Raw genomic sequence first — 26633 nt, forward strand, 5'->3', positions numbered from 1 at the left:
GCGCTGCCTCCGCGCTCCCCGCAGGGAAGTGAAACCACCCTCCCCTCCCTCTCCCCTCCCTCCTCCCGAGGGGCCCCGATCCCAACGGGGAGGGGAAGCGAAACCCGCGGTGGGGGGGGGACGTTGGGATTTTCCACGGGGAGTTTTTCCCCTAAAACACGGAGTTTTGGGGGTTTTGGGGAGCTGCAGCTCGGGCTGGGGCCAGGGGTGGGAATTCCACGGCCGCGGAAGGAAACATCGGAGCACGGAAGGGTTTGGTGACCACGGTTGTTTATTCACCAATAAAAACGAAGAGATTTTTGCCGATTGTAGGAAAAGGGGGATCCGATTGTAGGAAAAAGGGGGATCCGATTGTAGGAAAAGGGGGGGTTTGTGGGGATTTGGGGTCACAGGGCCGTGCCCTGCTCGGGCGCCTTGGCCTCGCGGGGGTAGAACTCGGCCAGGACGTTTTCGGGGATGCGCTTGAGGAGCTGCTTGGGGAAGATGCGCAGGAGCTGCCAGCCGATGTCCAGCGACTCGAAAATGCTCCGGTTCTCGTAGGGACCTGCCGGCAGCACGGGGCGGAGGGATTGGGGGGTGCTGGAGAGGCTCTCCCAGATCCCGAATCCCCGCTTTGGGGCCGGAGGCTCACCCTGGGAGATGAAGTGCTTCTCGAACTTGTGCAGGAACTCCAGGTAGAGGAGGTCGTCGGCGGACAGGGCCTCCTCGCCCACCACGGCCTTCATGGCCTGCACGTCCTTCCCGATGGCGTAGCAGGCGTACTGCGGGATCCAGGGATTCCGCCGGTGGGTCGGGATGGGCGCGGACCCGACGGCGCGGCCGGTGCCACCAAGGGGCACCTCCCACCAGCCAGGGTGGCTCCAAGATCCATCCCAACCCGGGCAGCCACAGCTGCTCTGGGAATTCCAGCCCAGCCCCTCCCCACCCTCCCAGCCAGGAATTCCTTGCCAAGATCCCAGCCCAACCTCCCCTTTCCCAGTGGGAGCCATTCCCTGGCTCCTGTCCCTCTGTCCCTTGTCCCCAGTCCCTCTCCAGCTCTCCTGGAGCCCCTCCAGGGACTCTGAGGATTCCCTGGAATTTTCCCTTCTCCAGGGGAACATTCCCAGCTCTCCCAGCCTGGCTCCAGAGTGGCACCAGAATCCTGGAATGGGGCCTTAAATCCCATCCCATTCCAGCCCCATCCATGTTTAGGGACAGCTTCTCCTATCCCAGGTTGCTCCTGTCCAACCTGGCCTTGGACATTCCCAGGGATTTGGGGCAGCCCCAGCGTTCCCGGGTGCTGTCACTTTCCCTGGATTCTCCCCACATCCCATTAAAGGGAAGATTTGGGATTTAGGACACCCTGTGGAGCTCAGTGGGATCCAATCCTGAATCATCCCAAAATCAGAGCTCCCCTCTGGAATCCCAGGGCTCTGAAATCTCCCTGGAGCCTTCCCTTCTCCGGGAGAACATTCCCAGTTCTCCCAGCCTGGCTCCAGCCCTTGGAGCATCTCCAGAACCTCCTCTGGAATTGCTCCAGCAGCTCCACGCCCTCCTGAATTTGGGATGCGGGATCTGGAGCAGCTCCACGGGTGGGGCCTCACCTGCGCCTCCCCAAACAGGGGGACGGGAGGGCCCCCAAGTGACAAACGCCACCCCCCGGAGTGTCCCCAGGCCCTCACCAGCTGGTTGGACACGTCCCCGTGGTCCTTCCTGGTCATTCCCTCTCCGATGGCCGATTTCATCAGCCGCGACAGGGACGGCAGGACGTTGATGGGGGGGTAAATCTGTGGGGTAAGAGCGACCCCAACGTCCAGCCAGCCTTGGGGGACCCCACCCCAACCCCCGGCACCCCCATCCCGGCGCTCCCGGGGGGTTCCCAGCCCCGGTGGGTGCCGGATCCATCCCTGGATCCATCCCTGGAGATGGGAAGGGGTTTGGGAACGAACCTGGCGGTTGTGGAGCTGCCGGTCCACGTAGATCTGGCCCTCGGTGATGAAGCCCGTCAGGTCGGGGATGGGGTGGGTGATGTCTGGGGTGGGGGGACAAAGGGGCTGTGAGACCCCAAAAGTGGGGCTGGCAGCTCAGCTGGACACGGGGACGCCGCTGTGTCACATCTGCGGGGTCACCGGGGCAGCGCAGCCCCCAATGGGGTCAATAAGGGGGGATTTGGGGTCACCTCCCTGTCCTGGAGCTGGGACCCCAAATGGGAGGGGATGGGATGGTTGGGATGGCTCAGAGGAGTTTTGGGGTCACCCCCTTGTCCTGCAGCGACCCCAAATGGGAGGAGATGGGGTGGCTTGGATGGTTCAGAGGGGTTTTGGGGTCACCTCTTCATTCTGGAGCTGGGACCCCAAATGGGAGGGGATGGAGGTGGTTGGGATGGCACAGAGGGGTTTTGGGGTCACCTCTTCATTCTGGAACCAGGGACCCTAAATGGGAGGGGATGAGGTGGTTAGGATGGCACAGAGGGGTTTTGGGGTGACCTCCTTCTCCTGGAGTGACCCCAAATGGCAGGGGATGGAGGTGGTTGGGATGGCTCAGAGGGGTTTTGGGGTCACCTCCCTGTCCTGGAGCCAAGGACCCCAAACAGGAGGAGTTGTTGGGAACATTTGGAAGTCTCAGACCCTAAATCACCCCAGCAGCGTCACCACCCCAGGAGCTCCCCAAAACCGGAGCAATTTGGGATTTCCCATCCCTGCGATTTCCCGGGGTGGGCAAATCCCGATCTCCCGCGGTTTTCCCGTCCCCTGCCGGTATTCCCGGCCCCGCCGTGTCCCGCTGACCGTCGTTGGGCATGGTGAGGATGGGGATCTGGGTGATGGAGCCGTTCCTGCCCTCCACGCGCCCGGCGCGCTCGTAGATGGTGGCCAGGTCCGTGTACATGTAGCCGGGGAAGCCGCGGCGGCCCGGCACCTCCTCCCTGGCTGCTGACACCTGTGGGGTTCTGGGGGTCAGAGCACCCCAAACACCCCAAAAACCACGGGAGGTGCGAGGGACACAAGTGTCCTGAGCAGCCCGGGCAACCCCAAAAAATCCCAGGTGTGCTGGTGTCCCAAACACCCCAGACACCCCAAACACCTCAAAACCCCCAAACACCCCAAAAATCACAGGAAGCCCAGCTGTCCTTGTCACCCTGAGTACCCCAAAAACTCCAAGGACCCTGGGCTGTCCTTGTTACCCTGAGCACCCCCAAACACCACAAGGGCCCTGGGCTGTCCTTGTTACCCTGAGCACCCCAAGGACCCTGGGCTGTCCTTGTCATCCCAAACACCTCAAATCCCACAAGGACCCTGGGCTGTCCTTGTCACCCTGAGCACCCTGAGTACCCCACAAGGACCCTGGGACACCCAGCTGTCCTTGTCACCCTGAGCACCCCAAGGACCCTGGGCTGTCCTTGTCACCCTGAGCTCCCCAAGGACCCTGGGCTGTCCTTGTCACCCTGAGCCCCCCAAGGACCCTGGGCTGTCCTTGTCACCCTGAGCACCCCAAACCCCACAAGGACCCTGGGCTGTCCTTGTCACCCTGAGCACCCCAAACCCCACAAGGACCCTGGGCTGTCCTTGTCACCCTGAGTCCCCCCAAACCCCCCAAGGACCCCGGGCTGTCCTTGTCACCCTGGGCCCCTCAAACTCCACAAGGACCCTGGGCTGTCCTTGTCACCCTGAGCACCCCAAGGACCCTGGGCTGTCCTTGTCACCCTGGGCCCCCCAAACCCCACAAGGACCCTGGGCTGTCCTTGTCACCCTGGGCCCCACAAGGACCCTGGGCTGTCCTTGTCACCCTGAGCACCCCAAGGACCCTGGGCTGTCCTTGTCACCCTGAGTCCCCCCAAACCCCCCAAGGACCCTGGGCTGTCCTTGTCACCCTGGGCCCCACAAGGACCCTGGGCTGTCCTTGTCACCCTGAGCACCCCAAGGACCCTGGGCTGTCCTTGTCACCCTGAGTCCCCCCAAACCCCCCAAGGACCCTGGGCTGTCCTTGTCACCCTGGGCCCCCCGCGGCCGCCCCGCGCTGACCTCGCGCAGGGCCTCGGCGTAGGAGCTCATGTCGGTCAGGATGACCAGCACGTGCTTCTCGCACTGGTACGCCAGGAACTCGGCCGTGGTCAGCGCCAGCCGCGGCGTGATGATCCTCTCGATCCTGGGGGACACCCCCAATTAGCACAATTAGGCTAATTAGTCCCCGCGGGGCAGGTTTGGGGTGGCAGGAGGGTGCGCAGAGGAGCCCAGCCCGGTGTGGGGTGGGGTCCCCACCAGTGCAGGGGGAATCCCGGAGTTTTGGGGTCCCCACGCAGGGCGGGGCACTGGGGAACCGCAGGGGGAGTCAGGAGAGTCCCCCCAAAGTGATCCGGGTGGGATTGGGGGGTCCTGGTGGGGAAGAGAGAGAGGGAGGAGAGGGAGAGGGAGGAAAGGGAAAGAGGGAACTGAAGAGAGGGAGAGGGAAAGGAAGGGGAGAGGGAGAGGGAGAAGGAAAATGGAGGAGAAAAGGAGAGGGAAGAAAGAGTGAGGAGAGGAGAAAGGAAAGGAAAAGGAAAATGGAGAGAAAAGAAAAGCGAAAAAAGGAAAAAGGAGAAAGGAGGAGGAGGGAGAAGGGAAAGAAGGAAAAGGGGGAGAAGTAGAAAGGAAAAGAAGAAGGAAGGAAAATAATAAGAAAGGAAGGTGAAGGGGGAGGAGAGAGAAGGAAAAGGGAGAAGGAGAAAGAAGAAGGAGAAAAGAAGGAGAAGAGAAAAGAAAAGAAGGAGAAAAGAAAAGAAAAGAAAAGAAAAGAAAAGAAAAGAAAAGAAAAGAAAAGAAAAGAAAAGAAAAGAAAAGAAAAGAAAAGAAAGAAAAGGAAAAGAAAAAGAAAAGAAAAGAAAAAAGAGAAGGCGAAAATAAGAGAGGAGGGAGAAGGAGGAGGAGGAGAAAGGAGAAGGGAGAAGGAAAAAAGAGACGGGAAAAAGGGAGAGGGAAAAGGGAGAGGGAAAAAGGGAGAGGGAAAAAGGGAGAGGGAAAAAGAGAAGGAGAAAGAGAAGGAGGAGAAAGAAAAAGGAGGAGAAAGAGAAAAAAGAGGAGGAGGAGGGAGAAGGAAGAACGAGGAGACCAAAGAGGGAGAGAAGAGGAGAGGAAGAGGAGGAGGAGGCAGGGCTGTGCCGCACGTGGGGTCGTTGGCCAGGTTGAGGAAGAGGCACACGTTCTCCATGGAGCCGTTCTGCTCGAAGTCCGACTTGAAGAACCGCGCCGTCTCCATGTTCACCTGCGGCGGGCGGGACACGCGGTCAGCGGGTGGGGACACGGGGACACGGCGGTCCTGGGGTCACCTGGGATGTCCCGACATGTCCCCAACTCACCCCCATGGCCGCGAAGACGATGGCGAAGTTGTCCTCGTGGAAATCCACCACGTCCTTGGATTTCTTCACCAGCCCGGCCTGGCGGCAGATCTGCGCCGCGATCTGAGGGAGGGGACACCCCAGAGCGGCCATGGCCCCCCTGGCACCGGGACTCGGCCCCACGGGTCAGGGGCCAGCGGGGTGTCCCCCCCTCGCTGCGTCCTGCCTTGCCCGTGGTCACTCCTGATTGGTCAGGGGTGGTTTCCATCCCATCCCTTCCCACGCCATGGATCCCATCCCAATCCCAATCCCAATCCCAATCCCATGGATCCCATCCCATCCCATCCCATCCCGTCCCAATCCCCTCCCAATCCCATCCCATACCATGGATTCCATTCCATCTCATCCCATCCCAATCCCAATCCCATCCCAATCCCAATCCCAATCCCAATCCCCTCCCATGGATCCCAATCCCATGGATCCCAACTCATCCCATCCCGTCCTGTCCCATCCCAATACCCTCCCAGTCCCATCCCACACCATGGATTCCATTCCATCTCATCCCATCCCATCCCATCCCAATCCCAATCCCATCCTGTTCCATCCCATGGATCCCATCCCATCCTATGGATCCCATCCCCCTCCCAATCCCATCCCACCCCATCCCAATCCCATCCCACCCCATCACATCCCAATCCCAATCCTAATCCCAATCCTAAACCTAATCCCAATCCCAATCCCATCCCCCTCCGGAATTTCCAGCCCCTCCTGCTCCGTCCCACACTCGTGGGGATGTCAGAAGGATCTGGAGCCCCCCAGTCCCTGGATTCAGTGACCCTAAACCTGCCCAGATCCTCCCCCACACAGCGCACAGGGATTGCTGTGCCGGCGGGGAAACTGAGGCACGAGCTGGCGGCGGCTTCCCAACACCAGGAGCGGGGATCCAACCTTCCCAAATCCCTCCACCCTCCTCTTGCCGCAATCCCACCTCGTTGTGGGGCAGCCCGGCGGCGGAGAAGATGGGAATTTTCTGTCCGCGGGCGATGCTGTTCATGACGTCGATGGGAGAGATCCCGGTCTGGATCATCTCCTCGGGATAGATGCGCCCATGAGGGTTGATGGGCTGGCCTGGAGCGGGAAAAAGAGGGATCATGGAATGGTTGGGGTTGGAAGGGGCCTTGAACCCATCCAGTCCCACCCAGGGACAATTCCCACTATCCCAGAGCGCTCCAAGCCCTGTCCAGCCTGGCCTTGGACATGTCCAGGGATGGGGTGGATGAGGATTCAGGGATCGCCCTGGTTGGTGGCAAAAAATTGGGAAGGAAGTTCTGGAGATGAGCAGGGAGCAGATCTGGGGTGGGAGAGAAACCATTCCAGTGCCTGGAACTCCTGGAGCACCCTGGTGGGGATGGATGGATGGATGGATGGATGGATGGATGGATGGATGGATGATGGATGATGGATGGATGATGGATGATGGATGGATGGATGATGGATGGATGGATGATGGATGGATGATGGATGGATGGATGGATGGATGGATGGATGATGGATGGATGGATGATGGATGGATGGATGATGGATGGATGATGGATGGATGATGGATGATGGATGGATGGATGGATGGATGATGGATGGATGGATGATGGATGGATGGATGATGGATGGATAGATGATGGATGATGGATGGATGATGGATGGATGGATGATGGATGATGGATGGATGGATGGATGATGGATGGATAGATGATGGATGATGGATGGATGATGGATGGATGGATGGATGGATGGATGGATGGATGATGGATGGATGATGGATGGATGGATGGATGATGGATGGATGGACGGATGGATGGATGATGGATGGATGATGGATGATGGATGGATGGATGGATGGATGGATGGATGGATGGATGGATGGATTGATGATGGATGGATGATGGATGGATGATGGATGGATGGATGGATGATGGATGGATGGATGGATGGATGGATGATGGATGGATGGATGGATGGATGGATGGATTGATGATGGATGGATGATGGATGGATGGATGGATGATGGATGGATGGATGGATGGATGGATGATGGATGGATGGATGGATGATGGATGGATGGATGATGGATGGATGATGGATGGATGGATGGATGATGGATGGATGGATGGATGATGGATGGATGGATGATGGATGGATGATGGATGGATGGATGATGGATGGATGGATGGATGATGGATGGATGGATGATGGATGATGGATGGATGGATGGATGGATGGATGATGGATGATGGATGGATAGATGATGGATGGATGGATGGATGATGGATGGATGGACGGATGATGGATGGATGGATGATGGATGGATGGATGGATGATGGATGGATGATGGATGGATGATGGATGATGGATGGATGATGGATGATGGATGATGGATGGATGGATGATGGATGATGGATGGATGGATGGATGATGGATGGATGGATGGATGATGGATGGATGATGGATGGATGATGGATGATGGATGGATGATGGATGATGGATGATGGATGGATGATGGATGGATGGATGATGGATGGATGGATGATGGATGGATGGATGATGGATGATGGATGGATGGATGGATGATGGATGATGGATGGATGATGGATGGATGGATGATGGATGGATGGATGGATGGAGGGATGGATGGATGATGGATGGATGGATGGATGGATGATGGATGTGGTGACACCACAGGGCACAATGACACCCCCAATTCCAGGCCATCCTCAAGCCCCTCCCACATTCCCAGGAACCAGAGCCATCACCGTTGATGTCCAGGAAGTCCTCGGCCATCACCGGGGGGCCGCTGTCGATGGGTTTGGCGGAGCCGTTGAACACCCGGCCTGTGGGGACAGAGGGACTGTCCTTGCCTGAGGCCACCAGCTGGGGGTGGCACCTGCCGCTCCCATGGCCCGGGGGCACGGTCCCCGTCCCAATCCCGGGACACGCCTCCAACCCCCCGAGGGGACACAGGGACCGGGGGGCTGTGGGGCAGGAAGTGTCACCTGCGGGCTGGGTGACACCGCAGCTCCTGTGGCAGGAAGATGCCAGCACGTGGGGACAAGACCCCCATGTCCCCCCCATGTCCCCAGCCACCTCCATAACCCTGTCCCTGTGTCCCCATACCCACAGCCACCTCTGTCACCTCCCCCTTGGGGTCCTCGGTTCCCAGGCAGGGGGTGACACCGAGACCCCCATACAGGCACAGGGGACAGGACCTTGTCCCCATCACCCTTTCTGTGTCCCCGTGCCCCCAGTCACCCCCATCACCCTGTCCCCATGTCCCCATGCCCCCAGTTACCCCCCTCACCCTGTCCCCATCACCCCCATGACCCTGTCCCCATCACCCCCATGACCCCCACCGTCCTGTCCCCATGTCCCCATCACCTCATCCCCATGTCCCCATCACCCCCATCACCGTGTCCCCATGTCCCCATCACCGTGTCCCCATGTCCCCATCACCCTCTCCCTCTGTCCCCATCACCCTCTCCCTGTGTCCCTGTGTCCCCATGTCCCCATGCCCCCAGTCACCCCGTCCCCATCATCCCCATGACCCCCATCACCCTGTCCCTGTGTCCCCATGTCCCATGTCCCCATCACCCTGTCCCCGTGTCCCCATTGTCCTGTCCCCATGTCCTCATCACCCCCATCACCTTGTCCCCATGTCCCCATCACCGTGTCCCTGTGTCCCCATGTCCTCATGTCCACATCACCCTGTCCCTGTGCCCCCATCACCCTTATCACCCTGCCCCTGTGTCCTCATTGCCCCCATCACCCTGTCCCCATGTCCCCATCACCCTGTCCTCGTGCCCCCATTGTCCTGTCCCCATGTCCCCATCACCCCCATCACCTTGTCCCCATGTACCCATCACCCTGTCCCTGTGTCCCCATGTCCCCATGACCCTATCCCCGCGTCCCCATGTCCCCATTACCCTGTCCCTGTGTCCCCATCACCCTGTCCCCATGTCCCCATTGCCCTATCCCCGTGTCCCCATGTCCTCATCGGCCTGTCCCTGTGTCCCCATGTCCCCATGACCCTATCCCCGCGTCCCCATGTCCCCATCGCCCTGTCCCTGTGTCCCCATCACCCTGTCCCCATGTCCCCATTGCCCTATCCCTGTGTCCCCATGTCCCCATCACCCTGTCCCCGTGCCCCCATTGTCCTGTCCCCATGTCCCCATCACCCCCATCACCTTGTCCCCATGTCCCCATCGCCCTGTCCCCGTGTCCCCATGTCCCCATGACCCTATCCCCGTGTCCCCATGTCCCCATCGCCCTGTTCCTGTGTCCCCATCACCCTGTCCCTATGTCCCCATTGCCCTATCCCTGCGTCCCCATGTCCCCATCGCCCTGTCCCCGTGCCCCCATTGTCCTGTCCCCATGTCCCCATCACCCTGTCCCTGTGTCCCCATGTCCCCATCGCCCTGTTCCCGTGTCCCCATTGTCCTGTCCCTATGTCCCCATTGCCCTATCCCTGCATCCCCATGTCCCCATCGCCCTGTCCCCGTGCCCCTATTGTCCTGTCCCTATGTCCCCATCACCCCATCACCTTGTCCCCATGTCCCCATCACCCTGCCCCTGTGTCCCCATGTCCCATGTCCCCATCACTCTTATCACCCTGTCCCTGTGTCCCCATTGCCCCCATCACCCTGTCCCCGTGCCCCCATTGTCCTGTCCCCATGTCCCCATCACCCCCATCACCTTGTCCCCATGTCTCCATCGCCCTGTCCCTGTGTCCCCACGTCCCCATCGCCCTGTCCCCGTGTCCCCATGTCCCCATCGCCCTGTCCCCGTGCCCCTATTGTCCTGTCCCCATGTCCCCATCACCCTGTCCCTGTGTCCCCACATCCCCATCGCCCTGTCCCCGTGTCCCCATGTCCCCAGCCACTCCCCTCTCGCAGTCCCCACCTCAGTGGGGTGACACCAACACCCCCCCCCCCCCCCCGCACCCCAAACCGTCCCCAGGGAGGGGACACGGCCTCAGCGCTGCCTCTCAGCCTCATCGACCGCCTCGGAGCCGCGGTGGCATCGATCGCGACAGCGCCACGCTTCCCTGCCCTCGCCTGCCTGGCTGCCGCCCCCTCCGCGGCCCCCCCGGCCCCCGCGGGACGCGGTGGCGGTGCGGGGACACGTCAGCGGTGTCACAGCGCATCAGGGTGATGGCAGCGCCGAGCGCCGAGCACGAAAGGTCAGCGGCCACGGCAGCGGCGACTCCCGGGGGACACCGAGAGCGGGAGGGCGGCGACACCGGTTGGGGGGCGGGGGGGGTGGGGGGCGCCCCCTGCCCTTTGCGGGATCGCGGCGGCCCCCCGTGGGTCGGGGGGGACAGCGCAGGGACAGGGCCACCCCCCGGCCCGACCCCGAGTGACCTCGCGGGGGTCTGGGGGACATGAGGGGACGGGGGGGGGGGGGGGCTCACAGCTGGATCCCAGAGTGGTTTGGGGGGGAAGGGACTTTAAATCCCGTCGATGTCACCTCCCTGCCGTGGGGACACTTTCCACTGTGCCAGGTGGCTTAGTGCTGTCCAGCCTGGCCTGGGACACCGCCAGGGGTGCGGTGACACCGCCAGAGACGGGGTGACACTGCCAGGGAAGGGGTGACACTGCCAGGGAAGGGGTGACACCGCCAGAGACGGGGTGACCCCGCCAGGGATGCGGTGACCTGCCAGGGGTGGGGTGACACCGCCAGGGACGATGTGACGCTTCCAGGGATAGGGTGACACCTCCAGGGATGGGGCGACACCGCCAGGGACGGGGTGACACCACCAGGGATAGGGTGACACCGCCAGAAATGCAGTGACACCGCCAGGGATAGGGTGACACCGCCAGGGACGGGGTGACACCGCCAGAAATGCAGTGACACCACCAGGGATAGGGTGACACCGCCAGGGATGGAGCGACACTTGCAGGAACGGGGTGACACTTCTAGGGACGGGGTGACACTTCCAGGGACGGGGTGACACTTCCAGGGAGTGGGTGACACTTCCAGGGACCGGGTGACACCGCCAGGGACGCGGTGCCACCTCACCTGGAATCCTTTCCCCGCCCACGCCACGCGTTCTCCCGGGATCACCGCGCACAGAGGACGCGGGGACGGGCCCGGCCCTGTCCCAGGTGACTGTCACGGCTCGGAGGTGACCCAGGGACGTTCTCAGCTGAACCCCGAACCCCCAAACCCCCCCCCCCCCCCAAATTCCGGTGCCAGCCGTGCCCGGGCTCACCCAGCATGTCCTCGGACACCGGCGTGCGCAGGATGTCCCCCGTGAACTCGCAGGTTGTCGCCTTGGCATCGATGCCCGATGTGCCCTCAAACACCTGCGGAGTGCCCGGGGAGAGCAATTAACGAGGATTAATTAAGGCTTTAGGGGGCGTGACGTGACCCCCGCTCACCCCAAACCCCCCTGGGAGGGGACATAAAAGAGGGGACAAAGTTTGGGGTTAAAAATCTCTCTTGAGAGGCTTTGGGGGGATTTTTTTTTTTTTTGGGGTGGACCGTGAATGCCGCGCCCGCGGGGAAAGCCTTTTGATCCGGATAATATTTGACATCATTTGCGTTAATTAACCCCCGGCTCGCCGCTTTAATTAGAGCCGGGTGGCCCCTGGGAGCAGGGGGATCTGGGGACGGTGACAGGTGACATTTGGAGCCCCCCAGGTGCGTGCGGGGGCTGCGGGTCACCCCCAACAACGCTGAGGCTGCAAAAATCCCCTTTTCTCCCTTTTTTTCCTCCTTTTTATCCCTTTCCGCCCCGTTTTTTCCCCCTGCCCGAGCCTGACTCCCTAATGGGATTAAAAGGGCATCCCCGAGGCGCAGGTGGCATCAGAGCGGCGACTTTGGGGCAGCTGCGCGGCCCCCCCGAGCCCCCGCGGGGCGACCTGGGGGGGGATCCGGGCTAATCAGGAGGGGTTTGACCCCAAACAGCCCCGGGGCTCGCGGCTTTGGGGACACCCCGGCTGTCCCAGGGCTGGTGGCTTTGGGGACACCCCGGCAGCCGCTGCTGTCCCAGTGCTGGTGGCTCTGGGGACACCCCGGCTATCCCAGAGCTGGTGGCTCTGGGGACACCCCGGCTGTCCCAGGGCTGGTGGCTTTGGGGACACCCCGGCTGTCCCTGAGCTGGTGGCTTTGGGGACACCCCGGCTATCCCAGAGCTGGTGGCTTTGGGGACACCCCGGCTGTCCCAGGGTTGGTGGCTTTGGGGACACCCCGGCTGTCCCAGGGCTTTTGGGGGGTGGTGGCAGCACGGTCCTGGGATGGAGGTGGGGGGCTCACGGGAGGGGGACACGGCTTGTCCCAGGACTCTGCCCATCCCAGGACACCCCAGACCACCCCAGGACACTCCTGGCCATCCCAGGACACTGTCCTCTGTCCCAGGACACTGTCCCCTGTCCCAGGACACCCCCGACCGTCCCAGGACACTGCCACCTGTCCCGGGACAGTTGTCCCAGGACACTGCCCATCACAGGACCCCACTACCTGTCCAAGGACACTGTCACCTGTCCCCGGACCCATCCCAGGACATCTCTGACCATCCCAGGACCCTGTCCCATGTCCCAGGACACCCCTGGCCATCCCAGGACAGCAGTCCCGCCTCTAAAGAGCACAGGGACACGTGCGCGACAGCCACCACTGGAGGGGGACAGAGCCTCGGGACAGAGCTCCGGGGACAGGGACCGGGACAGGGACCCGGGACAGAGCTCCGGGAACAGGGACCGGGACAGGGACCGGGACAGAGCTCCGGGGACAGGGACCGGGACAGGGACCTAGGACAGAGCTCCGGGGACAAGGACCGGGGCAGACCCTGGGACAGGGACCCGGGACAGAGCTCCGGGGACAGGGACTGGGACAGGGACTCGGGACAGAGCTCCGGGGACAGGGACCGGGGACGGAGCTCCGGGGACAGACCCTGGGACAGGGACCCGGGACAGGGACCAGGGACTGGCCCCGGGCCGCGTAGCCCCCGCGTGTCGCCGTGCGGCGGTGTCCCCGTGTCGCCGCGGTGTCGCCGTGTCGCCGCGCTCACCTGGACGATGGCCTTGGCGCCCATCACCTCCAGCACCTGCCCGCTGCGGGTGGTGCCGTTGGGCAGAGTGAAGTTCACGATCTCGGCGTACTGGGCGAACTGTGGGGACAGCGACACGGGCAAATGGGGGTGGCGGTGTCCCCTCTGTCCCCTCAGCCCGCCCCTGTCCCTCCCCAGCCCCGCCTGCTCCGCTGGTGCTGCCTCAGTTTCCCCTCCTTTGGTCCTGAAGCCACCAGAGGCTGAGGGGGACGGGGGGGGCACACCGGGCAGCAAAGGGGTGGCGGTGGCGGTGGGGGGGGGGGGGGGGGGTGGCACTGCCTGTCCCTGCCACTGTCCCTCCATCCTGGAGCTGACCCCGGGCTGTGGCACTGCTCCGTGCCTCAGTTTCCCGGATGTCGAGGGGATTTTCCACTCCCGAGTAGGTGACAGCAAACGCTGTCACAGCCAGAGCCACCAGGCTGCCACCACCTCCAAGGCAGAGGCCACGGGCACGAGTGGCACTCATGGGGACACCGCGGGCCACACGGAGGGGACACATCCTGCTCTGGGGACAATGGCCGGTGTCGCTGCTGCCCAGCACGCTCAGGGCTCTCCTCCTCCTCCTCTTTTAATTAATAAATGACAGGGCCACATGCAAACGCGACACCGGGCGACAAAACCCCTCTGGATGTCACCCAGGTGGCCCCAGCCCAGCCAGGAGAGCGGGGAGCAGGGACAGGGAGGGTGACAGCAAGGGGACACGGGGGGTTGTGGAGTGGCCCCGCTCAGAGCAGGGTCCCTGCGGGAGATGGCGCTGGGGACAGGGGACAGAGCTGGGAAAGGGGACAGGGGATGAGGGACAGGGGACAGAGCTGGGAAAGGGGACAGGGGACAAAGGACAGGGGACAGAGCTGGGAAAGGGGACAGGGGATGGGGGACAGGGGACAGAGCTGGGAAAGGGGACAGGGGACAGAGCTGGGAAAAGGGACAGGGGACAGAACTGGGGAAGGGGACAGGGGATGAGGGACAGGGGACAGAGGACAGAGCTGGGAAAGGGGACAGGAGATAGGGGACAGGGGACAGAGCTGGGCAGGGGGACAGGGGATAGGGGACAGATATCAAGTGACAGGGGACAAGGGACAAGGGACAGGAGCCAGAGCTTGGTCAGGGACACAGGGGATGGAGCTGGGAAAGGGGACAGGGGATGGGGGACAGGGGACAAGGGACAAGAGACAGGCGACAGAGCTTGGAAAGGGGACAGGGGATGGGGGACAGGGGACAGGAGCCAGAGCTTGGCCAGGGACACAGGGGACAGGGCACAAGGACGCAGGGGACAGGGGCTGAGCTCCGGCAGGGACACGGGACATGGGGGACAGGGTGTCCGGACCGAGCGCACACATGTCCCACGGAATGTCCCCCGTGTCCCCAGTGGCACACGCCACCTGCGCGGGGACACGGGGACACGGGGACAGGCCACCCGCGCGTGCAGGCGGGGACAGGGCTCTGCTGCCGAGCGCGTCCAGAGGAGGGAGCTCGGACCCCAGAGAGGAGGGGACAGCCCAGGGGACAGCCCAGGGGACAGCCCAGGGGACAAGGGACAGGAGGGATGGCACAGGGACAGCCCAGGGGACAGCCCAGGGGACAAGGGACAGGAGGGATGGCACAGGGACAGCCCAGGGGACAGCCCAGGGGACAAGGGACAGGAGGGATGGCACAGGGACAGCCCAGGGGACAAGGGACAGGAGGGATGGCACAGGGACAGCCCAGGGGACAGCCCAGGGGACAAGGGACAGGAGGGATGGCACAGGGACAGCCCAGGGGACAGCCCAGGGGACAAGGGACAGGAGGGATGGCACAGGGACAGCCCAGGGGACAGCCCAGGGGACAAGGGACAGGAGGGATGGCACAGGGACAGCCCAGGGGACAGGAGGGAGGGGACAGAGGACAGGTGACAGGGAACAAGGGACACAGTCCCTCATTGCGCCCTCAGCACTGGGGTCCCCACACAGCCCCAGGTGCCACCGCCAGGCTGTCCCCATGTCACCCCAAGGTCCTACCTTGACGTTGTCCAGCACCACCAGTGGCCCGTTGACACCGCACACCGTCCTGTAGGCTGGGGGAGGGGACACCGTCAGTCCCCAGAGCCACGCGGCCACCCTGGGGGTGCCACCCCCACGTCCTGTCCCCGTCCCGGTGACACCCCAAGTGACCAGCGGTGGCCCAGCCGGACACTGCGTCCTGCAGGGGATGTCACTCAGTGGTGGCTTCCTGCCACGGCACTCGGGGGTTGTGTCACCTTCTGGAGGTGTCCCCACGTGCCCGCGGCAGGGATGTCACCGCTGGGAGTGCCACCGGGGCCACCAGGGAAGTGTCCCCTTGTCCCCTCCCGGCGGGATGCGGGGACACTTCCCAAAGCCCCCGCGGTGCCGGGGGGACCCTGGTGACACTGGGGTGGGGAAAGGGGGTGCCGAGGGTGTGACCTCGCGGGGACAGGCGGTGACAAACGGGGATGACAAAGGTGACAAACGGGGGGTGAAGCTGGGTGGGAACACAGGGAGAGGCGGCGGATCCCGGGAATTCCGGGATTGGGATGGGATCCCGGGATTGGGATGGGATCCTGGGAATGCCGGGATTGGGATGGGATCCCGGGAATGCCGGGATTGGGATCAGATCCCAGGATTGGGATCAGATCATGGGAATGCTGGGATTGGGATCGGATCCCGGGATTGGGATGGGATTCTGGGAATGATGGGACTGGGATCACATCCCGTGAATTTTGGGATTGGGATGGGATCCCGGGAATGCCGGGGTTGGGATCAGGTCCCGGGATTGGGATCAGATCCTGGGAATGCCGGGATTGGGATCGGATCCCGGGAATTCTGGGATTGGAATGGGATCCCGAGAATAATGGGATTGGGATCAGATCCTGGGAATGCCGGGGTTGGGATCGGGTCCTGGGAATGATGGGATTGGGAAGGGATCCTGGGAACGCCGGGATTGGGATCAGATCCCAGGACTGGGATGGGATCCTGGGAATGCCAGGATTGGGATCTGATCCTGTGAATTCCGGGATTGGGGTGGGATCCTGGGAACGCCAGGACTGGGATCAGCTCCCGGGAGTGCTGAGCGGGATTGGGATCAGCTCTGGGGAACGCCAGGATTGGGATCAGCTCCCGGGAGTGCTGGGATTGGGATCGGCTCCCGGGAGTACTGGGATTGGGATCAGCTCCTTGGAGTGCCGGGATTGGGATCGTCTCTGGGGAACGCCAAAACTGGGATCAGCTCCCGGGAACGCTGGGATTGGGATCAGCACCCGGGAGTGGTGGGCGGGATTGGGATCGGCTCCCGGGAACGCCGGGATTGGGATCAGCACCCGGGAGTGCCAGGATTGGGATCGGCTCCTTGGAGTACTGGGATTGGGATCAGCTCCCGGGAACGCCGGTATTGGGATCAGCACCCGGGAGTGCCAGGATTGGGATCGGCTCCTTGGAGTGCTGGGATTGGGATCGTCTCTGGGGAACGCCGGGATTGGCATCAACTCCCGGGAACGCCGGGACTGGGATCGGCTCCCGGGAACGCCGGGACTGGGATCGGCCCCGGCGGGCGCAGGTGTGGGGGAACTGATCCGGCTCTAAGCCGCGCCTTGATCATCCCAGGAAGTGTCAAAGCCCCGAACGCTGCCCCGGCCCCGCTGACCCCGCCGGGCCCTTTCAAGCCCTGCCCCCTCTCCTCACGCCGCGCTCCGGCATTCCCACCTGATCCTAATCGGATCGGAGAGGCCGGGCCAGCTGCAGGGCGTCCCGCGGGGATGGGGGTCCCTGCATGTCCCCGTGCTGATGGTGGCATTGTCCCCCGGCTGGGACAGCCCCAGGGGAGTTCATTCCTAGGGATGGGTCCCGTTTCTCCCGCTGCTCACAGCCCAAATCCCCGGACACCCCACGGGGCGCAGTGGGGTCACCCCGGTGGCGCAGTGTCCCTCGGTGTCCCCTTCCCTCAGCCAGGGCAGTGCCAGCGATCCCGGACATTTCAGCAGTGGCGTCACGGAATTCCAGACTGGTTTGGGGTGGGAAGGACCTTAAAGCCCAAGAATTCCACCCCTGGCACTTCCCACTGACCCAGGTGGATCCAATCCCCAATGTCCAACCTGGCCTTGGACACTGCCAGGGATTCTCTGGGAATTCCAGCCAGCAATTCCTTACCAAGATCCCAGCCCAATCTCCCCTTTCCCAGTGGGAGCCATTCCCTGGCTCCTGTCCCTCTGTCCCTTGTCCCCAGTCCCTCTCCAGCTCTCCTGGAGCCCCTTCAGGGACTCTGAGCATTCCCTGGATTTTTCCCTTCTCCAGGGAAACATTCCCAGCTCTCCCAGCCTGGCTCCAGAGGGGCTCCAGCCCTGGGAACAGCTCTGGAATCTGCTCTGGATTTGCCCCAGCAGTTCCACACCCTCCTGAATTTGGGACCCAGCAGCTGGAGCAGCTCTGCAGGTGGGGTCCCACCCGAGCGGAGCACAGGGACAGAATTCCCACCTTTCCCACCACCTTCTCCCAGGCCCGCTCCCAATCCTTTCCTCTCCAGCCTGGATTTGTGCCCCGTCCCAGCTTCTCCCGTCCTTGGCCTTGCTGAGCCCCACCAGGTACTCCCAGCCCCACTCCAGGAGCTAATTAGCTAATTAGCCTTCTCTGCCCTTCCCCAATTAGGGCGGGTTCCTGCTGCTCGCCCATTCAGCCTCCGGAGGGGCCGGCACACCGGGAGCCCCCTCCCCGCCTTTTGTCCCCTTTATTCCCAAAGTGACCATCCGGCCTTTTATTCCCGTTCCCGCTCGCTCCCAAAGCTCTCCCGCTTCCCTTCCCCCGGCAGGAGTTTCTGGGATTTTTTTCTTCTCCCCCTCGGCAGCCCCGGAGCCACCCGTGTGGGACAGGGACCTTGGGAGTGTCACCTGTCCCGGCACGGGGGTGTCCAGCGTGGTCCCGGTGGCTGCCACCCCCTTGTGGACATTCCGGGCTGCCCTCTGGCCCCACTGGGATGGCTCTTCCCACCTGGAATGTGGGAGCCTTGGGCAGCGCAGGTGTCACCGGGGGTGACATCGGATCATTGGCCAAACTCTTGGGTCATATGGAAATCCATCCATCATCCATCCGTCCATCTGTCCATCTGTCCTTCTATCATCCATCCATCATCCATCCATTCATCCATCATCCATCCATCATCCATCCATCATCCATCCATCCATCCATCCATCCATCATCCATCCATCCATCATCCATCCATCATCCATCCATCATCCATCCATCCATCATCCATCCATCCATCCATCCATCCATCATCCATCCATCCATCCATCATCCATCATCCATCATCCATCCATCATCCATCATCCATCCATCCATCCATCATCCATCCATCCATCCATCATCCATCCATCATCCATCCATCCATCCATCCATCATCCATCCATCCATCCATCCATCATCCATCCATCCATCCATCCATCCATCATCCATCCATCCATCCATCCATCATCCATCCATCATCCATCCATCATCCATCCATCCATCCATCCATCCATCCATCCATCATCCATCCATCCATCCATCATCCATCCATCCATCCATCCATCCATCCATCCATCATCCATCCATCATCCATCCATCCATCATCCATCCATCCATCCATCCATCATCCATCCATCCATCCATCCATCATCCATCCATCATCCATCCATCCATCCATCCATCCATCCATCCATCCATCCATCCATCATCCATCCATCCATCCATCATCCATCCATCCATCATCCATCCATCCATCCATCCATCCATCCATCCATCCATCATCCATCATCCATCCATCATCCATCCATCATCCATCCATCCATCCATCATCCATCATCCATCCATCCATCCATCATCCATCCATCCATCCATCATCCATCCATCCATCCATCATCCATCATCCATCCATCCATCCATCATCCATCCATCCATCCATCATCCATCCATCCATCCATCATCCATCCATCATCCATCATCCATCATCCATCCATCCATCCATCATCCATCCATCCATCCATCATCCATCATCCATCCATCCATCCATCCATCCATCATCCATCCATCATCCATCCATCCATCCATCCATCCATCCATCCATCCATCATCCATCCATCTATCCATCATCCATCCATCATCCATCCATCCATCCATCCATCCATCCATCCATCCATCCATCCATCCACCCATCCATCCATCCATCCATCCATCCATCCATCCATCCATCATCCATCCATCATCCATCATCCATCCATCCATCCATCATCCATCCATCCATCCATCATCCATCCATCCATCATCCATCCATCATCCATCCATCATCCATCATCCATCCATCCATCCATCATCCATCCATCCATCCATCATCCATCCATCCATCATCCATCCATCCATCCATCATCCATCCATCCATCATCCATCCATCCATCCATCATCCATCCATCCATCCATCCATCCATCATCCATCCATCATCCATCCATCCATCCATCCATCATCCATCCATCATCCATCCATCATCCATCCATCATCCATCAATCCATCCATCCATCCATCCATCCATCATCCATCCATCCATCATCCATCCATCATCCATCCATCATCCATCATCCATCCATCCATCCATCATCCATCCATCCATCCATCATCCATCCATCCATCATCCATCCATCCATCCATCATCCATCCATCCATCATCCATCCATCCATCCATCATCCATCCATCCATCCATCCATCCATCATCCATCCATCATCCATCCATCCATCCATCCATCATCCATCCATCCATCCATCCATCATCCATCCATCATCCATCCATCCATCCATCATCCATGGGCAGGAACCTCTGGACATCACGGGATCCTGGAATGGTTTGGGTTGGGAGGGATCTCAAATCCCACCCAGGGACCCTTTCCACCACCCCAGGCTGCTCCAAGCCCCAGTGTCCAGCCTGGCCTTGGACATTCCAGGGATCATCCCGGCCCCTCATCCATGCCCGGCTCTGGGATGTTCTGTCGTGCCAGAGGGGGAAATCACGACAGCAACGCCGGGGACAGCACGGAAAGGGATTGGCGTGGGGAGAGAGGAGGAGGAGAAAAAGGAAAAGAAGGAAAAGAAGAATGAGGAGGAAGAGGAGAAGGTGGAGATGAAGGAGGAGAAGAATAAAAAGGAGAAGAGGAAGAAGAGGAAGAAGAAGTGGGGGAAGAGGAGAAAAAGAAGAAGAAGACGAGGGAGGAGGAAGAGGTGGAAGAGGTGAAGGATGAGAAAGAGAAGGAGAAGAGGAAGAAGAAAGAGGAGGAGGAAGAGAAGGATGAGCAAGAAGAGGAGAAGAAGAAGAGGAAGAAGAGGAGGAGGACAAGGAAGAAGAGAAGGAGAAGAAGAGGAAGAAGAAGAGGAGGACGACGAGGAGGAGGTGGAGAAAGAGAAGGAGAAGAAGGAGATGGAGAAGGAGAAGAACGAGGAGGAGGAGGAGGAGGAGAAGGAGAGGAAGAGGAGGAAGAGGAGGAGAATAACAAGAAGAAGAGGAAGAAGAGGAAGAAGAGGAAGAAGAGGAAGAAGAGGAGGAGGAGGAGGAAGAAGAGGACAGGAAGAAGAACAAGAAGAGGAGAAGGAAGAGAAGGAGAAGAATAAGAGGAAGAGGAGGAAGAGGAAGAAGAGGAGGAGGAGGAGGAAGAGGACGAGAAGAACAAGAAGAGGAGAAGGAAGAGAATGAGAAGGAGAAGAAGAAGAAGAAGAAGAAGAAGAAGAAGAAGAAGAAGAAGAGGAAGAAGAGGAGGAGAAGAACAAGAAGAGGAGGAGGAGGAAGAGGACGAGGAGAAGAACAAGAAGAGGAGAAAGAAGAGAAAGACAAGAAGAACAAGAAGAAGAGGAAGAAGAGGAGAAGAAGAATAAGACGAGGAAGAGGAGGAGGAAGAGGAGGAGGAGGAAAAGGACAAAGAGAAGAGCAAGAAGCGGAGAAAGAAGAGAAGGAGGAGAAGAACAAGAAGAGGAGGAGGAGGAAGAGGAGGAGGAGGAGGGCCGAGAAGCGCGGGGGGAGCACCGGAAAGCCGCAGCAGCGATAATGAAGCCGCGGCAGCGGCAGCGGCGGGCTGGGTGGGCTGCGGCCGCCGGCCGGGGGCACGGCCGGGGAGGGGGGAGCGGGGGGCGGCGGGAGAGGGGCCGAGGGAAAAGCAAAGTCTTTCAACGTGGCCTTTGCACACCCCCAGCCCCAAATTCACAGCTGCTGTCACATGCGATCTCCGTCAGCGCTGACACTCACGCACTGCTGACCAGCGCGGCCGCCGCGCGGGGGGCACCGCGGCCCCCGGTGACAAAGGGGACCCGACCCGGCTCCACCCGCCGCTAATTGCTCCCGCTCGCCCGCCCTGCCCTCCGCAGCCCCCGCGGCCCCTCCCAGCCCCACCGGGCACGTAGGGCTCGGCTGCAAAGTGCGCCGGGGGGCTCGCTGCCGCCGCCGAGGGGGTCTTGGGGTCGGGGAATGGTTGGGGTGGGAAGGGAGCTTGAGGGGCGTCCTGTTCTGCCAGCTCAGGTGGGTCCAAGTTCATCCAGCCTGGCCTTGGGCGCTTCCAGGGGTACAGGGGCAGCCACAGATTCTCTGGGAATTCCGTCCCAGCCCCTCCTCACCCTCCCAGGGAGGAATTCCTTCCCAAAATCCCACCCAAATCTCCCCTTTTCCAGTGGGAAGCCATTCCCCTTTTTTGTCACCTCATCCTCTGGGCCGGGTGTGCAGCGAGTGATGCTCAACCCCCGCCCCAAATTCCAGAGCTGGGAAGGGATTGGGATACACCTGGAGCAGGGATGGGAAGCAGGAGGGACAAACAGCCCCCAAATCCCCCAAATCCTCAGTCCCAGAGCAGAGCCGTGGAGGCAGGGCTGCCCCAGCAGGTCCAGAGCTGATCCTGAGCCACCCTGGGGCACAGGGAGGGTCCCCGGTGTCCCCCAGGGCACAGAGGGGGGACCCCACCCCTGGCACCCCTCGGCAGGGCAGGGAGGGGCAGAGGGTGCTGGGACAAGGCTCAGGGTGGGGCTGGATGCATCCCCCATCCCTGGCAGTGTCCAAGGGACAGGGACAGCACTTGGAGCAACCTGGGACAGTGGGAGGGGTCCCTGTCCACGGCAGGGGTGGCACCGGCTGGGATTTAAACTCCCTCCCAACCCAAAATCCGGTATTTTAATGATCCCAGGAATGCCCAGTTTCCAAAACCCACACCACAAATCCGCCCCCCACTCTCCTCCTCCTCCTCCAACTCCCAACTCCTCCTCCAAATCCCTCTCAGCCCCGAGCCCACCCTGGGACTTTTCCGACAATCCCTAAGTGACCGCTTCCCCCGCTGCCGGCCCCGGTCGCCTCCTCAACCTGCCCATTGTGCCATGTGTCACTTTGTGCCGCGCTGTCAACCCCGCGGGGCTGGCCCGGGGCTGGCAGGGGCCGTGAAAAGCCCGGCGGGGGGTCACACTCTATGCCACTAATTAGGGCCCGGCGGCCGCGGGTTCCCAGACACACCTGCACGGTCATGTGGGGGCAGCCGGAGAAAAGGCGGCCCCAGCCAAGCGTGAAGAAGAAAAAAAAAAAAACTAAAAAAAGGAAAAAAAACTAAAAAAAAGGAAAATTCAGTCGTCGGGCTCGCTGTGGGTTTTGCTGGCGGAAAAAAAAAAGGGGTGGAGGAGAGGGAAGGGGAGGGATCCTAAAGGATGTGGGTTCAAGGGTGGGAGGGTCTTGTGGGGCAGAGGGGTGTGGGGCAGTGGGGTCACAGCCCCCCCGGAAGGGTGGTCAAGGGTGGGGAGTGTCCCTGGATGCTCCTCTGCTGCTGCCCGTGTCCCAGACGGGGCCAGGAACAGATCCCAAATGCACCGACCCGTGCCTGGAGCAGGAGAGGCGTCAGGGATAATGGGGACAGCTGGGACGTGGCGGTGACCCACCAAAATCACCCTGGGCTGGGGCTGCGCGGCACAAATTGGGTGTGCTGCCTCCTGCTCCATCCATCCATCCATCCATCCATCCATCCATCCATCCATCATCCATCCATCCATCATCCATCCATCATCCATCATCCATCCATCATCCATCCATCATCCATCCATCCATCATCCATCCATCATCCATCCATCATCCATCATCCATCATCCATCATCCATCCATCCATCCATCCATCATCCATCCATCATCCATCATCCATCCATCCATCATCCATCCATCCATCCATCCATCCATCCATCCATCCATCATCCATCCATCATCCATCCATCCATCATCCATCCATCCATCCATCCATCCATCCATCATCCATCATCCATCCATCCATCCATCATCCATCATCCATCCATCCATCATCCATCCATCCATCATCCATCCATCCATCATCCATCCATCATCCATCATCCATCCATCATCCATCCATCATCCATCATCCATCCATCCATCATCCATCATCCATCCATCCATCATCCATCATCCATCATCCATCCATCCATCCATCCATCCATCCATCCATCCATCCATCATCCATCCATCCATCATCCATCATCCATCCATCCATCCATCCATCCATCCATCATCCATCCATCATCCATCCATCCATCCATCCATCCATCATCCATCATCCATCCATCCATCCATCATCCATCATCCATCCATCCATCATCCATCCATCCATCATCCATCCATCCATCATCCATCCATCATCCATCATCCATCCATCATCCATCCATCATCCATCATCCATCCATCCATCATCCATCATCCATCCATCCATCATCCATCATCCATCATCCATCCATCCATCCATCCATCCATCCATCCATCCATCATCCATCCATCCATCATCCATCATCCATCCATCATCCATCCATCCATCATCCATCCATCATCCATCCATCCATCCATCCATCCATCCACCCTTGCCCATCCCACAGCCCTGCTTAACCCCCCCAGTTCTCCCAGTTCCGGGCACTGGGCTGTGGCTGGGGACAGTGACACCATTCCTGTGCCCAGTGCCACACTGGGACCCCAAACTGGAACCCCAAACTGGGACCCCGAGGTTGGACTCCAAACTGGGACTCCAAACTGGGACCACGAACTGGGACCCTAAACAGGGACCCCAAACTGGGACCCCAAACTGGAGCCCTAAACTGGGACCCAAAACTGGAACCCCAAACTGGGACCCCGAGTTCGGACTCCAAACTGGGACCCAAACTGGAACCCCAAACTTTGACCCCGAGTTTGGACTCCAAACTGGGACCCAAACTGGAACCCCAAACTGGGACCCCAAACTGGGACCCCACAGTGTGAACCTAAACTGGGGCCCTAAACTGGAGCCCCAAACTGCGACCCCAAACTGGAGCCCTAAACTGGGACCCAACCTGGGGGAACCCCTGCTGCCCCTCCGCCATATTCAGGAGATGTCCCCACCCCTCCGAATGTCACCGCCAGGTCCCCCCCGAGCCGTGCCATCCCCCCTCTGTCCTTCCTGCCACCTCCGCTGTCACCTCCCAGAACATTTTGGGACCCGCCTGTCCCCGCCTCCAGCTGCCCACCTGGCTGACGGGGACACACCGGGGACAGCGCTTTGTCCCCGCCTGGGTGGCGGTGCCGGGCTGGACGCAGCGTGGGGACAAACGCGTCCCTCGAGGGGACAAACGCGACAAGCGGGAAGAAATTGGGGCGGCTTTTCCCTGGCAAAGGGACACGCGGGTGACACCCGAGCCAAGGGCTGGCGCTCCGCCAGGTGACCCGGGCAGGAGTCACCCGCGGGTGGCCGCTGTTGACAGCAAACACGGCGGGTGGCCGGGCAGGGCCAGCTCGGCTCGGGAGGGACCGGAGCCACCCGGTTGGGGACGAGGGGAGGTGACATCCCGACGAGGTGGCTTCCGAGCTGCCCGGTCCCGGCAGAGAAGGCACAAAGGTCACAACGGACGCCCTTGGTGACAGCGGGGGCTTGGGGACGAAGTGACAGGGGATCGTCCAGCCCCGTGTGGCGCTGGCACGGTGCCAGGTGTTCCGATGTCGCCGTGGGATGGGGACACAGCGGGAAGGGCGCCCCGGCACCTCTGGGGTGTCACCACGGCTCCCCACCGGTGTCCCCAGCTTGGGGACACCTTCCCCGGTCGTTGTGGGTGCGGTCCCCAGGAGGGGACACCCCCGCAGACCCACAGTGTCACCCTGTCCCCCCCGAGAGACACACGTGGCCCCTGTGCCACCATGCCTGTCGCAGTGCCACCCAGCTGTCCCCTCCTGAGCCAGTGTCACCCGCCCGTCCATCCCTGCCATCCCTGCCTGTCCCAGTGCCACCCACCCGTCCCTGTCACCCCTGCCTGTCCCAGTGCCACCCACCCGTCCCTGTCACCCCTGCCTGTCCCAGTGCCACCCCTCTGTCCCTTCCTGACCCGGTGTCACTCACCAGTCCCTGCCTGTCTCAGTGCCACCCACCCGCCCCTGTCACCCCTTCCTGTCCCAGTGCCACCCACCCGCCCCTGTCACCCCTGCCGGCCCCAGTGTCACCCACCTGTCCCTGTACCTGCTCCAGTGCCACCCTGCCCAGTGTCACCCCCTCGACCCCGCCACCACTGCTCGGGGACAGAGGGATGTCCCTCCCCTCCCCGGGGGTCCCCCCTCGGTGTCCCCTCGTTGTCCCCTCGGTGTCCCCTCGGTGTCCCCCACTCACTCAGCCGGGGGTTGCTGTGGAAGTCGCGGGTCACGGCCAGCCCGTGCTCGCGGGCGGCCGCCAGCTCTGTCGCCGCTGCTGTCACCTTGGTGGCGGCCATGGCCCTGTCGCTGTCCCTGTCCTTGTCCCCGTCGCGGTCCCGGTCCCGCCGGGCAGGACACGGCAGCGCCCCGGGTTTTGTAGCCCCGGCCCGGCCCCCGCCGGTCCCGCCCGCGACAGCGGCAGCAAAGGTGACACCGGCAGCAAAGGTGACACCGGAGACACAGGTGGCACCGGCGACACAGGTGACACCGGAGACACAGGTGGCACTTGTTGGCTGTAAACAGCGGGAGGGAGCGGCCGGAGGCGGGATCGCGGGAGCCGGGATGGGGGCAGGGAATGGGAATGGGAGAGGGAACGGGAACGGGAACGGGAATGGGAATGGGAACGGGAACGGGAACGGGAATGGGAATGGGAATGGGAACGGGAACGGGAACGGGAATGGGAATGGGAATGGGAACGGGAACGGGAACGGGAACGGGAACGGGAACGGGAATGGGAATGGGAATGGGAACAAGAACAGGAACGGGAGTGGGAATGGGAACAGGAACAGGAACGGGAGTG

General features: G+C 61.0%; 1 protein-coding gene across 1 annotated transcript; it reads right to left on the reverse strand.

Annotated features, from left to right (window-relative positions):
* Positions 1-267: 267 nt before the first annotated feature.
* On the reverse strand, positions 268-26130 carry ATP6V1B1 (ATPase H+ transporting V1 subunit B1). The gene is made up of 14 exons (XM_053976692.1): positions 26031-26130; positions 15383-15438; positions 13347-13445; positions 11550-11643; positions 8095-8172; positions 6276-6415; positions 5309-5410; positions 5117-5214; positions 3999-4122; positions 2766-2916; positions 1929-2011; positions 1662-1766; positions 632-761; positions 268-544 (listed from the first exon to the last, which is right to left on the reverse strand). The coding sequence occupies exons 1-14, from the start codon at positions 26128-26130 to the stop codon at positions 387-389; spliced, it is 1518 nt and encodes a 505-aa protein (XP_053832667.1). The 3' UTR covers positions 268-386.
* Between the last annotated feature and the right edge of the window lie 503 nt (positions 26131-26633).

The sequence above is a fragment of the Vidua macroura genome, chromosome 4 (genome assembly GCF_024509145.1).
Source record: "Vidua macroura isolate BioBank_ID:100142 chromosome 4, ASM2450914v1, whole genome shotgun sequence".
Lineage (NCBI taxonomy): Eukaryota > Metazoa > Chordata > Aves > Passeriformes > Viduidae > Vidua > Vidua macroura.